At 37.6% G+C, this 14,722-nt stretch overlaps 1 protein-coding gene across 50 annotated transcripts in view; it reads right to left on the bottom strand.

The window, feature by feature from the left end:
* LOC105475296 (neuronal cell adhesion molecule) overlaps positions 1-14,722 on the bottom strand; it is a 304,974-nt gene that overhangs the window by 82,298 nt on the left and 207,954 nt on the right. For 40 of the 50 annotated variants that reach the window (XR_011622036.1, XM_011730394.2, XM_071094655.1 and 37 more), the window contains 5 exons: positions 9,914-10,125; positions 7,731-7,748; positions 5,262-5,367; positions 3,005-3,201; positions 1,692-1,814 (listed from right to left, as the gene is read on the bottom strand). Coding sequence is in view for 49 of the 50 variants with exons in the window: in XM_011730394.2 (XP_011728696.2) it covers positions 1,692-1,814; positions 3,005-3,201; positions 5,262-5,367; positions 7,731-7,748; positions 9,914-10,019 (550 nt within the window). In the remaining variant the exon portion in view is untranslated. The remainder of the gene's footprint in view (positions 1-1,691; positions 1,815-3,004; positions 3,202-5,261; positions 5,368-7,730; positions 7,749-9,913; positions 10,126-14,722) is intronic. The other 10 variants (XM_071094669.1, XM_011730414.2, XM_071094672.1 and 7 more) reach the window with 1 other exon arrangement.

Here is a 14,722-nt window from a genome sequence, read left to right as displayed (position 1 = left end):
TGCAGCCCCGAACTCCTGAGCTGAAGCAATCCTCCCATCCCAGCCTCTCGATTAGCTGGGATTACAGTGTGAGCCACCCTGCCTGGTTAGTCCATCTTTCTGACACACATTCTTCACCTTGTTCCTGGGGACACCACTCTCTTTGTTCCTTTTTTCCTTCAGTGACTGCTGCTTCTCATCTGCTTTGCTGATTTCTCTGTGAGTTCTTCACCTCTGGAGGGCTCCTGGTCTCAGTCTCCCAGATTCTGCTCTCCTGCTCCCCAGATCCTCTCATCTAGCCCAGGCCTCTAGGCAGCACTTATGCACTAAGAATTCAAACATTGCTGATCATAGCCTGGAATCTTCCTTTTGACTCAGGTATCTCTGACTCTTGCTGGTGTCTTGCCACGAAATATCTTAGAGGCCTCTCACATCCCAAACTCTGGTTTCTCAGTCTCCAAGCAGAACCATGTGCTCCCTCTAAGGTAACATGCTGACCTATTAGCACAGGAAATTTTGGAGGGTGGAAGAGGCAGAGCAACAAACATGCCCTTGAGGACAGAAACAGGGGTAGACAAGTTTGAAATTGCCTAATGAATGGCTTCATTATCTCTGCCTTGGTTTCCTCATCTAGAAAGTGGAAAAAATAATTGGACATGCCTCATAGGGTTGTTATAAAAATTAATGAAATAACCCATGTTAAGCCCTTAGTAAAAGGCCTGACACTTGGTAAAGGCCCGATAACTATTAGCTATTTTTGGGGATTAAAAAAACAAACAGAAACATAACATATCCCCAACAGCCTGATTTCCTCCCTGCCATGGGTTTCTGGAAATGGCAATTCCATTTTATCATTTTGGAGTTGTTCAGTCTCCCAAGGTAGTTATCCTTGATTCCTCTCTCTCATGCTCCAACCTCTGCCCCAGTAAATCCTGGAGGATTGACCCTCAAAATGTATCCAGAATCTTGCCATTTCTTACCCTTTCTACTGCTACCACTCAAGTCCAAGTTACCAACAAATTTCATCTAGATTACAGCAGTGGCCCCAACAGTCTCTCCACTCTCTTTCGTCCACAATATTCTCTCCACATCAACTGAAGGGATACTGTTACTACTTATTTCAGATAAAGTCACTCCTTCAATATTTCACTACTTCATTCCAAGCTAAAGCCAAAGTCCTTTCCATTGAATCCCTCTGACCTTTCTTACCTTGTCCATCACCTTCCCCCTCGGCTCCTTCAGTCTGGCCACCTTGGCCTCCTTGCTTTTATTTTTACACATGGCAGGGATGCTCCTTCCTTAGGGGCTAGCACTAGTGTTCCCTTTCTACTCAGATATTTAGGGGCATGGCTTGCTCTCTCATTTCATTAAGTCTCTGCTCAAAACTCTGCTTTTTTTTTTTTTTTTTTTTTTTTTTCATAGAACTGATTGCTAACAAACACAGATTTTCTAAATGTACTTATTGCATTTATCATCTGCCTCCTTCCCCACTCCCATCCTCTCCCACTGCAAAGAATACAAGCAAGGTACATAGTAAATGTTCAGTAAAATTGAGTGAATGAATGAGATGACATGTTATTTTATTTTGAGGAGCAGTTATTTTCCTAAGCATCTCTAAAACATTTTATGAATCACAAGAGGTAATAATGTATTATGACTGTAAACAATCCTAAGACCTTTAAAGAAAGAAAGTTCATATTATCAAAACTTACAGTTATCCATCCAAAATATTATAGGTGGTGGTAATCCAATTGGGGGTCTGCAGGGAAGTACTAAAGATTGACCACTTTGAAGTGTGATTGGTTCAAGCTTTTCTTTGGTCCACAATGGTGATCCTATTAAATTAAAAAAAAACTTCTCAGTTATTTCTGCATTGAAAAGAACAAAAAGAAAGCACTACAAATAAAGGCAAATTGAACTTTTGGAGAAATAATTTGTAATTTATGTATGCTAAATTAATGAGAAAATATTTTTAAATACAATGTTAAAAGAAAAAAAGTAAAAATTAAAACAAAATGTCAATTCTGATGCATTGCCACTGATAGTATAAATTCTCAGTCAGTGATTCCACAGCTGAGAATTTATACTAAATATATCATCAGGAAGACAAACAGTTTTGACACAAGCATGTTCTTCACAAAAGAATGGAAAATACTTAAATGTAAAAAGATTTGTTAAATAAAGAATTATACATCTACACCTTTGAATACCATAAAGTATTATATAAGTACACTTATTTATAAGATCGCTATGGGAATATATATGATATGTCAAAAACTCAGAAAAGGTTGTAAGATAGTATTTCAGAAAATGAGCTGGTTTTAAACACATATATACGTATCTGCCTAGGAAAAAACAGAAAGAATATTTGAGCAGTAGTTATTTCCTTGAATGGAAGGATTCATGAACAAATTTCTTCTTTGTTTATTTATAATTAGTTTTTCTACAATGAACATGTTTTATATCTGTAATAATTTCTTTTTAAAGAACCAGAACTGAAAAATGTGACTGTTATTTAAATACATGCTCTTAAGGTTTTTGAGAGGATTTTGGTACTAACCAACCATTGCAAAAAGAGCCTTAATAATATCAAGGTAGTAAGGACACTCCACTTCCAGTAAAATTTTGAAACAGAAATGATTAAAGAAATAGCATTTAGACCTTGGTCACCCATATCATACTGAATTTATTTCCATTTGGCTGTAGGAATTTCACTTTTACAGGAGATACATGAGAAATAAATAATTAGATGAACTCCGGGGAAGAAACACTTTTTTTTTTTTTTTTTAAACCCCAGTGTCTTACACAGGACTTGTATAAAAGATACATTGGATTAGTACAGCATTAGGCTAAGGAGCTTCTCAGGGTAAGGTGGAAAGGAGCGATAATTTTCATGCAAAACAAAGTCAGAATATTGGAAGCAATTCCACTGCTTTCTTGAAGAGTATCTGGACGATGTCACAGAAGCTGAGTCTTGGAGCAATACTTTAAAAAGGGTCATGTTGGTTGACAAGTTTCCACTTACGGGATGGGCGGACGACAATGTTATTAGAAATTGCAGCTCCACGTTCATTCCTTGCTGTACACTGATAGACTCCTTCGTAGGTCTCGGCTTTCCCTTCGCTCATGATGTTAATTATGAGCGTTCCTGTGCCAGGCTTCATGGTGACCAGAGGGTCTTTATCAATGTCAAAATGAGTCCCATTACGGGTCCAGGAAAAGCTGCCCAACACACAAAGGGTTAACTGTATTAATGGTCCAGAAAAATGGGATTACTTTAACAAATTCCTAGCAGTTTTATGGGTTTCTAGAAATAATTACTAAAGTTTAATATTCAGTAAGAGAGCAATAAGCCCTCATATCTAAAATGTTTCATTGAATCATGACCTGGAAAAAAAAGGGCAGGCTATACTTTTTAAGGTACCTGTCTTCTGTAGAACTAGCCCACATTTGACTCAATAAAGAAATCATGCACACAAATTGCCTGTCATTTTTCTAAGAAAATAGAAGGAGCAGGTCTCCCAGGTACACTCTCTTAGAGCTTTATTAGCATTTTTACTGTAAACTCCATTGTTCACAGAGTTGATAACCTGTCTATAAAAATTTGCCTGGGGCTGAAATGTGACAAGACCTCTGCAAGTACTATTTATATATGATGAAAATTGATCAGACAAATTTCAAGTTACCAAATTGTGAAGTGTAGGCTGGGAGCAGGTTAAGAGATATAAGTTCCAGAGTGTCTTAAACGTTGCTTATTAAAAATAGTAACTCTACATAAAACACATTTTGGGAATTTTTAATTCTAGAGATGATTTTAAGAATCCCTTGGGAGGTATGCCCAACTGTCAACTGAGATTCCTCTTTCTCCATTTTATTTTTATAAAAGATTGACTTACATAAAAGTCACAGTGCTCATGTAATTAAATACTTAACAACTAGTCACAAATCAGTGATGGCCATGCTCATACAAAGGTACGAATCTCTAAACGTCACAGTGTTTTCTAGGGTCACTCAGATTTCCCTTCCCACTGCTTATCTTTATAGCTGTCATTGTCACAACTAGGGCAGGAAGTCGTGGTGTGGATGCTACTGGCATCTTGTGGGCAGGGGCCAGGGATGATGCCAAATATCCTGCAACGCACAGGACACTTGCATCCCCTAAACAAAATATTATCCCACTCCATATATCAATAGTGGTGAAGAGGAGAAATCCTGTTTTACAGTGAGTTACAGAAGGCATTAATTGTGAAACTGAAAGGAAACCTCATCAAGGGATACCACATCAGGCCTTCTGTGAGAGAGGTTTTCCATTAACATAGCCGAATATATTATTTTGAGGCAAACCTTTGCTGGAAGTTTTGACATAGTACAAATTCAGTCCCAGTTAATTTTTTTCTTAGGGGCCAGTTTGTGATAATTTAAAAAGGTCTGTAAAAGACAAACTTGAAATAAAATAACCAGAAACTTTCACTTCTTTATTATTTAAAAATCCATATTACATTTTAATAGCAATAACCCAACTCTCCAAAACTCCCATAAATGACTGGACAAGTTACAGATCATCCACTGTGACGCCTTGAATAAGTTACTTAGCATTACCAGGCATCAGTTTCCCATCTATAAAATGTATTGGTTGGACTGGGTTATCTCTAATCTCTCTCCCAACTCTAAAACGCTTTGCAGTGATCTAAAATGCTATGCAGGATCCAAATGGCATGAATTCTCATGACTGAACTCTGCCAAGTTTGGAAAATCATTTAAGACTATTTTATAAACTGTTATAGAGACAGCAGAGATCTTGGAAGTCATCAAATTCAACCTCTTTATAGATGAGGAAATTAAAGCCCAGAGAAAAGGGATTTGCCTGTGCCTCCTTATGGCCATTAGTATCAAAACCTGAATTAAAAGGCTCTTTCCATAACTCCCCACTTTATAAGCATTTTGCAGAAAAGTGTGGGCATGAAAATGCAATAATATGGGTTTTCAAGAAGAAAAAATGGGCTCTACTTAAGCAGAGAGACAAAACAATACACCTACAAGTGAGACTTTAGTGATATGTGGGACCCAAGAAATTACCTTCAGTATCTTTGAAGGGCTGAAATGGGCTGGGATAGATGAACCAAAGGGCAATCTAGTGAGTCACAGTGAGAAATAGCCAACTAAAAAAGGAAGTGCTCTATATAGTCTGCCTTGTTTGATGGAAATTCCCAAACATATTTCTCTATTCAGAGAGATTTCCTGATTTATTCTCAGTACTATAACAAAGCAGAATGCATACTCACCTTGGGGGCGGTTTCCCTTTGGCCTCACACTGGATTACAATATTCTCCCGAGGGTCAATAATGTAATCTTTTGGAGACTGTTGGGTGATGGTTGGAGGTTGTACCACTTAATTGTAGGAAAAAAAAAATGTAAAAAAAAATAAATCATTTAAAATCATAATAGTAGCCATTTTTTCCTGTATCAAAATCACTTACCTTAGACTAAATATGCTTCAAGTATTTTTAGTAATTTCTAGTGTAGCAGCACATACTTCAGTAGATTTTTCTGCTAAAGGTCTGCTAAAACTGCGAAGTCAAGGCATAACTTTCTTTTGGTAACTATGTGCACTTGCAAAGTCCATTTTCCCACACTAAAAGTTTGGGAAAATAATTATTAATACAAGCCTAAGATTAAGACAGTTTCTTTTCTGATGTAACAATGAGAAATTCTTTTGATTCCTTTGGTTCAAATGATGTTTTTCAGAGGAATTTAAGTTGTGAGGTAAATTTGCATCCAAAGAGTAACAGACTTAGGTCATTAGTGTGTGCTCATATAAATCAATATATGTTGGGAACAAATACATTTGAGAAGTTAATATTAAACAGACTGTTAAATTGGAGATGTGACTTCTCTTATCAGAGCCAGGAGGTAAGTGAATTAGGAACAAAGATAAAAGAGTCTTATTTAGAAGACACAGGGAACCGAGGAAGTTCTCTGTCCTAGGAGACAGTGTTTCCATTTGCTCTTCAAAGTTTATCTGATCTTTTATTATCAAATCCTGTGGGGAACCTGTTCTGACCCAGAACAATCTAATCTGAAGAAGGCTGTATCGGGACCACCAATGCTTTTCAAGTCGTTCTAAGATCACCGTGTCCTTCTTGTGAGATCACAACTAGTGTTATGACAGGAAGGGACTAAAGAATAATTTATTACAACCTCTTCTTTTCTTACTCAGGGCGGCAAAATGGCTTGACTAGGAAGGCACAAAGCAGAGACTTAAACAGCTAAAGCACAAATCAAAAGCTAGCCTCATTACTGTTACCATTTATTGTGTACTATTACATGCAGGGTACTGGGCAGTGTCAATTTCCCTTCCCTTCGGAATATGCCATCCCCCTCCTTGCCTTTCCAGCTGCCCTTCCCACCTCTGTCATGCATATAGAACCCTCATTTTTCTAGCCTAGTCAGTTTCCAACACGGACTAGCAGTGTGGTCTGATTGTTGAGCACTAGTCTGTTCGTTTCTTACTAGCTGTGAGACTTCAAGCAAATTTCTTAACTTCTGTAAGCCCTAGTTTCCTGAGAGGGAAAATAAAGTTTAAAAGTAGTACCTACCACCTAGGATAGCTGGCAGGATTAAGAAAATAATTTCTATAAAATTCTTAGTATATACCAATGCTATAATGGTTCAATAACATCAGCTATTTTAAAATTATTATCATAATCATTTTTATTTGGAACAGATTCACCTTTGAATGATCCTTCAGGCTCTGGGAGTATATGGAGTTTGGAATAATGGAAGGAAGCCTGGAATTCCACATTCAAGGAATAGTGGCCATAGGGAGTCGGGGAGGGGATTCTCAGGAGTGACTCAGTTCAATTCCTTGTGCTTTTCTGGGGGTGACACAGGTACAAATCTGGTGGCTTCAAAGGCAGAGCTTCTATTCACAGGTCTGCAGCAGAGCTGGCTCAGATGCCACTCCTAACTGCCAGGAGTTTACTGTCTGGATATACCTCCTTAAACAGTGCTTGGGTCACCTACTAATTAACAAATGTTTTCCAGTAGCAAGAAAAAAAGTGATTTTACATAATTTTCCTGGTTAATCCTGACATCAAAGGAAATTATCAAATGCCTGAAAATTGACTATTTTTAAACTAGGTGATAAATGTCACCTAACTGTCAAAGGCAGTGGAAAGTTTTGCTTAGAGCAAGCCACTCAAAAACCATGTAGGTGGGAGCTGCTTATCTTTTGTCCACTTCAAGACAAGATTCAAATTTGCTGGGTTAGTCTACTGATGGCACCTAGAAATACTAGTCTACATAGTCACGAAGGCTCAAGAAGCATAAAAGGGTGTATAGCTGCTGTCTTGTGTAAAGCTTTTGCCTGCACCCACCTTCTAAAAGACATGAAAAGACCTATCTTTGTTCCAGAAAGCATTAATTAGCCTTTACAACAGATCAGCATTCTCTCTAAATTTTGAGAATTTTCTCATTGAGTTACATCAGATGTGAATAAAGCTTGGAAGTTAGTAGAGCAGCATACTGGTAAAAGAAAGAGTAACAGCCAAGTTTTCAGAATTCATGCAGATAATACATTACAACTGCTTCTTGGTATTGAAATACAATGCTTAGCTACAGTAAACACACATGCTTAGAAAGACAAAGGTCACAAAACATGAAATTGTGCATTTAAATCACAGTATTAATTCAAAAAGCAAAGACATGGTCAAATTTTCACACTGCCTAGTAATTTATAGAAGGACACTTACAGTCTTCAAGAAGTTTTGCTTTTTCCCCATCAATATCAGCAGGTAAGTGGGCAAAGAGGATTAAAGAAAATCAGATGTTAATAATAAGAACGTTAGAACTCTGAAGATAAAGGGGCATCTTGTCTATTTGATTTGATCTAAGAAAACCCGTATAGTGAAGGTTGAAGTTGTGAAGTTGCAAGAGGAAGAAATTTGCATTAACGGTTTCCTTTAATCTTGCAGCAGCTTTCCCACATAAACATATGGAAGAACAAAAGCAATGCTGTAGGCAAAAAGAGTTCTTCCAGGAATAGGAATGGTGAATTCCAATCCATACATGTTGTGCTGGACAAGTAATTATGTTCAATTTGAAAAATAGCTGAAATCTACAATTAATTTGAGTTGTCACATACTGTGTAGTGTCTGGTCATATCATCCCAGACATCACTATGCATATGGTAATAACACCTAACAATGGGACATTGCTACAGTGACAATGCTCCATGCAAGCCAAGTCCAACACTAATTTTAGATTTTTATATTTCTATGGTTGATCTCCAAAGTTATTAATTGAACTTTTTAGACTGTTAGCAGATTTCTGCTTCAGAATTTCTCAGTCACTCAGGGGTTGCTGGTGCCCACACCAAGGAGGTGTTCATGTAGTAGAGAAAGGATGTAAGAAATAGGGGCAGGGAAGAAATTACATTAGCATGCATTTCAAATCATTCCATAGTGCTGCCTGTCGTTACTGCTTGCAAAGGTTAATACAGGAGCACCTGGGTTTTTCTGTGACTTTCTTTTCACGATGGTTATGCCTCTTCTCCATTAGCAGTGATAATTGAGTTAGCCGTAGGTGACTGTTTCCCTCTGACGGATAGATTGAACAGTCAGATTAAGGGGGAATATATTTAATATGAGAGAGAGCAAAAGCATTTCTCTCAAATGCTCTTCTTTCTCTCCTGTGTATCTGTCAGGGCAAATGCTTACTTAGGCATTCCCACTCCAATGGGCTTAAGCAGTTGTATATTTTTTTGAAAACTGAAATTAAGGTCATTGGATGAATTTTTTAAAAAAAATAAGAAAAGCATTGCATTTTATTGTACTTTATAGAAGCACAGCAAAAAGTCAACAAAGTGTGGGACAAACCACATCTCTTCCTAATATCTTCCCACTGGCAGTTGCAACCTCTATGGCAATAATAATAATAAATAAACAAAAATGACATCCCAACAATTGAATAGCCCCAGGAAAGTGCTATCTTCCTTGCACCTTGGAAAGCTTGCCAAACAGATATTCTATTCTGGAAGCTAATGGCTTCAAAGAGCTCATGCAGAGAAATCAATTCTGAAGTACAGTAATTGTCCAGATTTGAAATTTTGCTTTCCATTGCAGGAAAAGTGACCAGGTGGAACCTAGCATTATCTTTATTTTTCACAAACAGGCCACCCAGAGCAGGGAGAGCACAGTATATATCCTACTACGAGGAAAATGGAGGGCTAATACAGTAGCTGTTGTTTGGTCCACTTTAGTGTTTTTGCAAATTACTTGTATTTTCAGCAGTTGCATCTTGGCCTTTGACCACATTGTTTAAACCAAATAAGACTATTTGTTAGGCTCTAGATAATATACTTTTCCTAGTTCTAGACTTATATTTAAGATTCAAAATTGGAAAGTGAGATGCGCCTTGTCTGAATCAAGAGAAAGTAATTACGGGGTGGTTTAGGGATTCGAGGGGCATGGAGTTGGCAGAAGGAGTCTTCCCTCATCTTTGCAGAACACCCTCAGCATATGACGGGCAAGGGAAAAGGGTAAGGGGATGAGTGGGGAGGTCTCCATGATCATTTTAAAGTGGCTCATATAGTTTTCTTGCAGGACTGCTTCTCTAAAGAGCCACCTGTTGGGAAGATCAGGCCGCTTGCACAATTCAATCCTTCTCAGGCCATCCCCAGCAGGGCAGACAAAAGGCACCTGAGGGGGAAGAAGGAGAATGACAGGGAGGGAATTGTGCGTCTGACCATTTCAATGGCCATTTCTACAGTGTGAATCTTTATAAACACCAGGTGCTGAAGGTAAAAGCCAAATTAATTTTGATTAGCTTTTCAGTATCACACAGACACCTTCTCCATTCACGCAGTTCAGAATGATGATAAATGCTGGGAGGCTTTGACTCCTGGGCCTAACAGCTTTAAAATGTTAATACTTACGATCAAGAGGTACTTCCAGTGCACTAATCATCTGGCACAGGAAGAGAATCAGGGGCAGTCTGCCCGCAGATAAGCGCTTCCTTTTCGGCATTATTTTAAGCTGCATTAGCTTAACTCCTGCTGAGACCCACACACTGAATTTCCTTTTCTTCTTTCACAAAAGATTTTGTGAAACGTTGTGTGCAACGTTTAAGTAATTTTCATGCGGGAAACTGAAAAAGGATAGAGTAGGAATAATAGTTATAACATATTAAAAAGAAGGAAATGAAGAGCGGAAGTCTGCAGCACAGAGAATTAGCCCTGTATTATACATGAACTCTAAACGAAAGTTAATTTTTAAATATTTAACTCTCAAGACTGGAATAATCATTTATTCATAAATCAGCTAAAATCAGTTCAGAGATATTAGTAGTGATGTGAAGCATAATCTGTCTACCATCCTTACGATTTTTCCATTTTAAATGGTATTTGTATTACGAGTGTTCAGAGGCTATCATGTCTTTCCCAACAGATCAGGAAAACTTGGCTTTTAAGCTGGTTAGAAAGCAATCACTTTGTGACTTTAGAGGGGAGGCCTAATGGCTTCTCCATTCTACAGATTATCTCTGGGAAAGTTCAGGGGATTGTTGTAAATTTGCTTCAAAGCCAAAACACTAATTTACCAGATGAGCACTGACCATTCAAGTCTTCCCCATCTCCCACCTAGATTACAGCAACGAACCTAGCTGGGCTCTGAGTTCGGGCCCTTCCTCACTGTAGTCACCCTCCTTCACAGTGCTGATTAATTTTTTCTACAAGGCCTTCTCTGGTTAAATATTGGGAGTAGCCATATGTGATTCCTCAAATAAAGTCTAATGTATCTTTAAACAAGTACTTAAAAACCTCAGTGATCTGGGCTTAATTTATCCTACAAACCTGACTTCTTTTTATTTCCATATAACCATTTTTTGGTTTGATGATTCATTTCTGTTTTTCTTTCTTGTGTCAGTCCTTCGATATGCCCCAAATTTTCCTGCCTTCTTGTCTTTGATTATTCTATTTCATTTGCCTGGAATGCCTTTATCCACCATATTTTCTTATCAAAGTCCAATTTATTTCTTATAGATCAGTTAAAAGGTCACCTCCAGGAAACATTAGCTGATCACTCGAACTAGAAGTTATTTCACCACCACCCCTGATTCCCTGAAATTCCTTGCTTTAAACATCACATACATAGGCAGATATATATTAAAAAAGAGACTGTGTACACATATTGTATACATGCTCTCTATTCCTCCAGGCAAGGATTTTGTCTCTCTCATCTTTGTAGCCCTCTCCCACCACCTAATACAGCCTGCCTTGCATATTGGAAGTGTCCATTGCAAAATGGAGAGCATGAGCACAAACATATTAATAGAAGATTGATATCCATCCCACAGCAAACTCCTACCTGAAATGATAGGTTTAATCATGTCCTCTCGTTAATGAAGAGAGGTGGGGTGACCAATGACTCTCTCAAGAAGGTGGGAGGGATGTTATTATTATAAACTGGTGTACCTCCCAAAAGTTGAAACACTGAATTATTTATGTAATTTTTATTTGTATAATTGTATATTTTATGATGTCCATCTTTTCCAATAAACTGCAATTCTCCTCAGGGCAGGGATGGCATCTGTCCTATCCCCCACTGCATCCTCATAGCCCATCACAGTGCCTGGCACATGGTAGATAGTAAATAAATATTTGGATTAAAAAAAATAAATGAAAGGAGAAAAGGGGAAAGAAAAGGAGACTTTACAATCTTTGAAGCTGAGGTTGCATTTGGAGTCTGACTATGATCTATCCAAGGCTGTATTTATATTTATATTGCTTGGTTTAAAAACCAATCTTTTGTTAATATGATCAAATTAGTTGTATGATCATGTCTGTGTGTGGAATAGTGCTTAAATGTCAAAAGGAAAATGAAATAATCCTAATAACATATTTTATTAGCAATCAAGTTCTGATTTGAACATGATTAAAATTGTAGTAGGACACTTCTTGCAAAACAAATATTAAAATAATATGCCAGGCCGGTTGTGGTCACGCCCATAATCCAAGCACTTTGGGAGGCCGAGGCGGGTGGATCACCTGAGGTCAGGAGTTTGAGAACAGCCTGGCTAACATGGCGAAACCCCGCCTCTACTAAAAAGGCAAAAATTAGCCAGGCGTGGTGGTGGGTGCCTATAATCCCAGCTACTTGGGAGGCTGAGGTGGGAAAATTGCTTGGCTGCAGTGAACCAAGATTATGCCACTATGCTCCAGCCTGGGTGACAGAGCAAGACCCCATCTCAAAAAAAAAAGAAAAAAAGAAGATGCTAAACATAAACATTATACTTACATAAATATTATTTTGTGAATAAAACATCCATATTATTTGGCTTCATTTAAGAGCCAGGAAATGTCTTTCCATATTATAATATCCAAACATTCATGTCCGGTAAGCATTGAGACGTAGGTACAGAAGCTCACTCAACCATTTCTGAACAAATACAAACCAGACTATCTTTCTGTGAGTGCAAAGCACATCTAGATCATTTAGTCAAATTTAATTAGGTCTCTCATGAGTTTTCGGTTGAAACACTGATTTTCAATTCACATAAGCTTTAGGGAAATTAAAAATAAATGTAACAAATGGCACGAAAACATACGGATCTTACATATTATACATATTAAGATAAAGCGAAAGAGCCAGACTCTGAAAACGAAAATGGTTTGTCTGATTTCTGTGTCATGCTAATGGAGATTACTGGACTTAAGTGCCAAGTTCTCCAGAAAGGGGGAGAACTAATATACTTTCCAATAGATGTACTAATAAATTGTAACACCTGTAAGATCTTAAACAGCTACATACAATTTCTGTTGTAAGTTCTTCATGTATTTTGCCTGGATGCATTAACTATTCACCCTCCAATATAGAGAAAATCATTAGACAAATTCATATAAAAGAAAGTATCAATCAACCTCATGCTTTTTCAGAGTATACATGGAGTAAACTATTACACATCAAATCACAGTGTTTTATAAAGAAAAAAATTGCATTTTTAAGAAAAACTGAAAGCACTTACTTAAAGAGACATGAGTAAATAAATCCTCATACTGCTGGGAGGTCATGAACTACGATAACTGAAGATGAGGGTTCTCCTCAGAAGTTTTAAGTTAAACTGTACCATTAGCCACAAATCATCTCTAGCGTAGGTTCTGTTAGAGGAGGACGAAGCAATGGTCCAGCCCATCCTCTGGCTCCTGCTCATGGAAAATCACCCACTCCTGTGACGTATGCCCTTATAGATGAAAATCCAAATGCCTAAGGACACCATTAAGTCCCTAGCACTCAATCAAACTGAAAATCAAATAGAGCTACAGAAGACGTAGCTTTCTCTCAATGAGAGTAATGTACTCTGCACACTGCACCAAGAAAAATCACTGCTTTGCACTCTCGATATTGACGTCAATGCCTTGACTCAGTAGGAGCCCATCTGCCTTGTACTTTACCTTGGAAAATGATGGTCACTCTTCATTAAGTGAGAATCATGAACTAAAACTAAATTGTTAATGTAATTATACTACATTGAACAAAATTCCGATTTGAAATAGCAGCACGATTTTTAATCAAGGCTAAGGAATATGCTAGTGCAATATAGCTTACAATGTACAAAAAATATTTGCCATAGACATTTTAAAGCATGATTGAATGAGATAAACGGTAGGTTTGTCTTCTAAAAAACAGATCACCCTGATACTTAAAATCACACATATTGCTAAAAGGACTGAGAGTAATGATAAACAGCAGAGTCTTTTCATATCTTATTTAATTTAACTCCATTCAAAGCAACTTTTCGTATGTTACCTATAGAACCTGTGAAACAGAAGGGGGAAAAATCCCTTCTTTAGTAAACTTTTGATCATTAGAAAAGAAATGCAATTCAAGGTTCCCTTATTTCTTTTGCCTCAAATTCATATTAAACCACAGAGCAAATATTACCCTGAATTACTTACTATGTATTTCAAAAGAAAACCCGACAGTTTTGACAAAGGATTCACATCAAGCCTGAGAGAAACAGCTCTCCTGTTGCTTACTTAAGAAGTCTTATCTTTAGAAAGAAAATAAAACCTTTCTTTTTCTCTCAAATGAAGGACAAAATTCTTTTAATTTAAAAAATCAGCTCTCTACCAGAATTCGAAGACCATGCATTACTCGCCATTTCATTCTGCTATATTTGGGCTTTTCAGCATCCCAGCATGGGTGGGTTCCATGCTCTTTGAACACATAACATGATCTACACTCTCCAAGTAGATAAACAAATATGCTTATGTGACTAGATGCCTTTTGACACACTAATTATTGCTCTGATGCCTCATCAGTGGCTTGCCTCATTGACTGGGCAACTAAGTGGGTATGATACCATCTTGACTGTGAAAGACATTTTTCAGCAGTCAACTTGGGGACGGTCACTTTTTATATTTTAAACATTCACCATAAGGAAGAAGCACACAAATGCACATCTCTGGCCCGTGCTGTGCTTTTCAATCACAGATTTTGAGTCTGAGACTGTGGAGGAAAGGTTAGCGAGAAATGGACAATGATGACTAATAATCAACACATCAACAGAGTCACAGTTACGTCTACACCAATACACAATCATGAGTGCACCTCAGAAAAAAGTAGTCTGGGATAACAGGACTATAGAGATGATAATGATCAAACAAGACACACTGTGCGAAGCTTTAAGGATCATGTTTCTAATTTCCTCCAGGTCCAAAGGAATCTTCCACAGTAGAGCCTCTACC

This window comes from Macaca nemestrina, chromosome 4 (assembly GCF_043159975.1).
Source record: "Macaca nemestrina isolate mMacNem1 chromosome 4, mMacNem.hap1, whole genome shotgun sequence".
In the NCBI taxonomy this organism is placed as follows: domain Eukaryota; kingdom Metazoa; phylum Chordata; class Mammalia; order Primates; family Cercopithecidae; genus Macaca; species Macaca nemestrina.
This window is presented reverse-complemented; position numbering and strand designations above follow the sequence as displayed.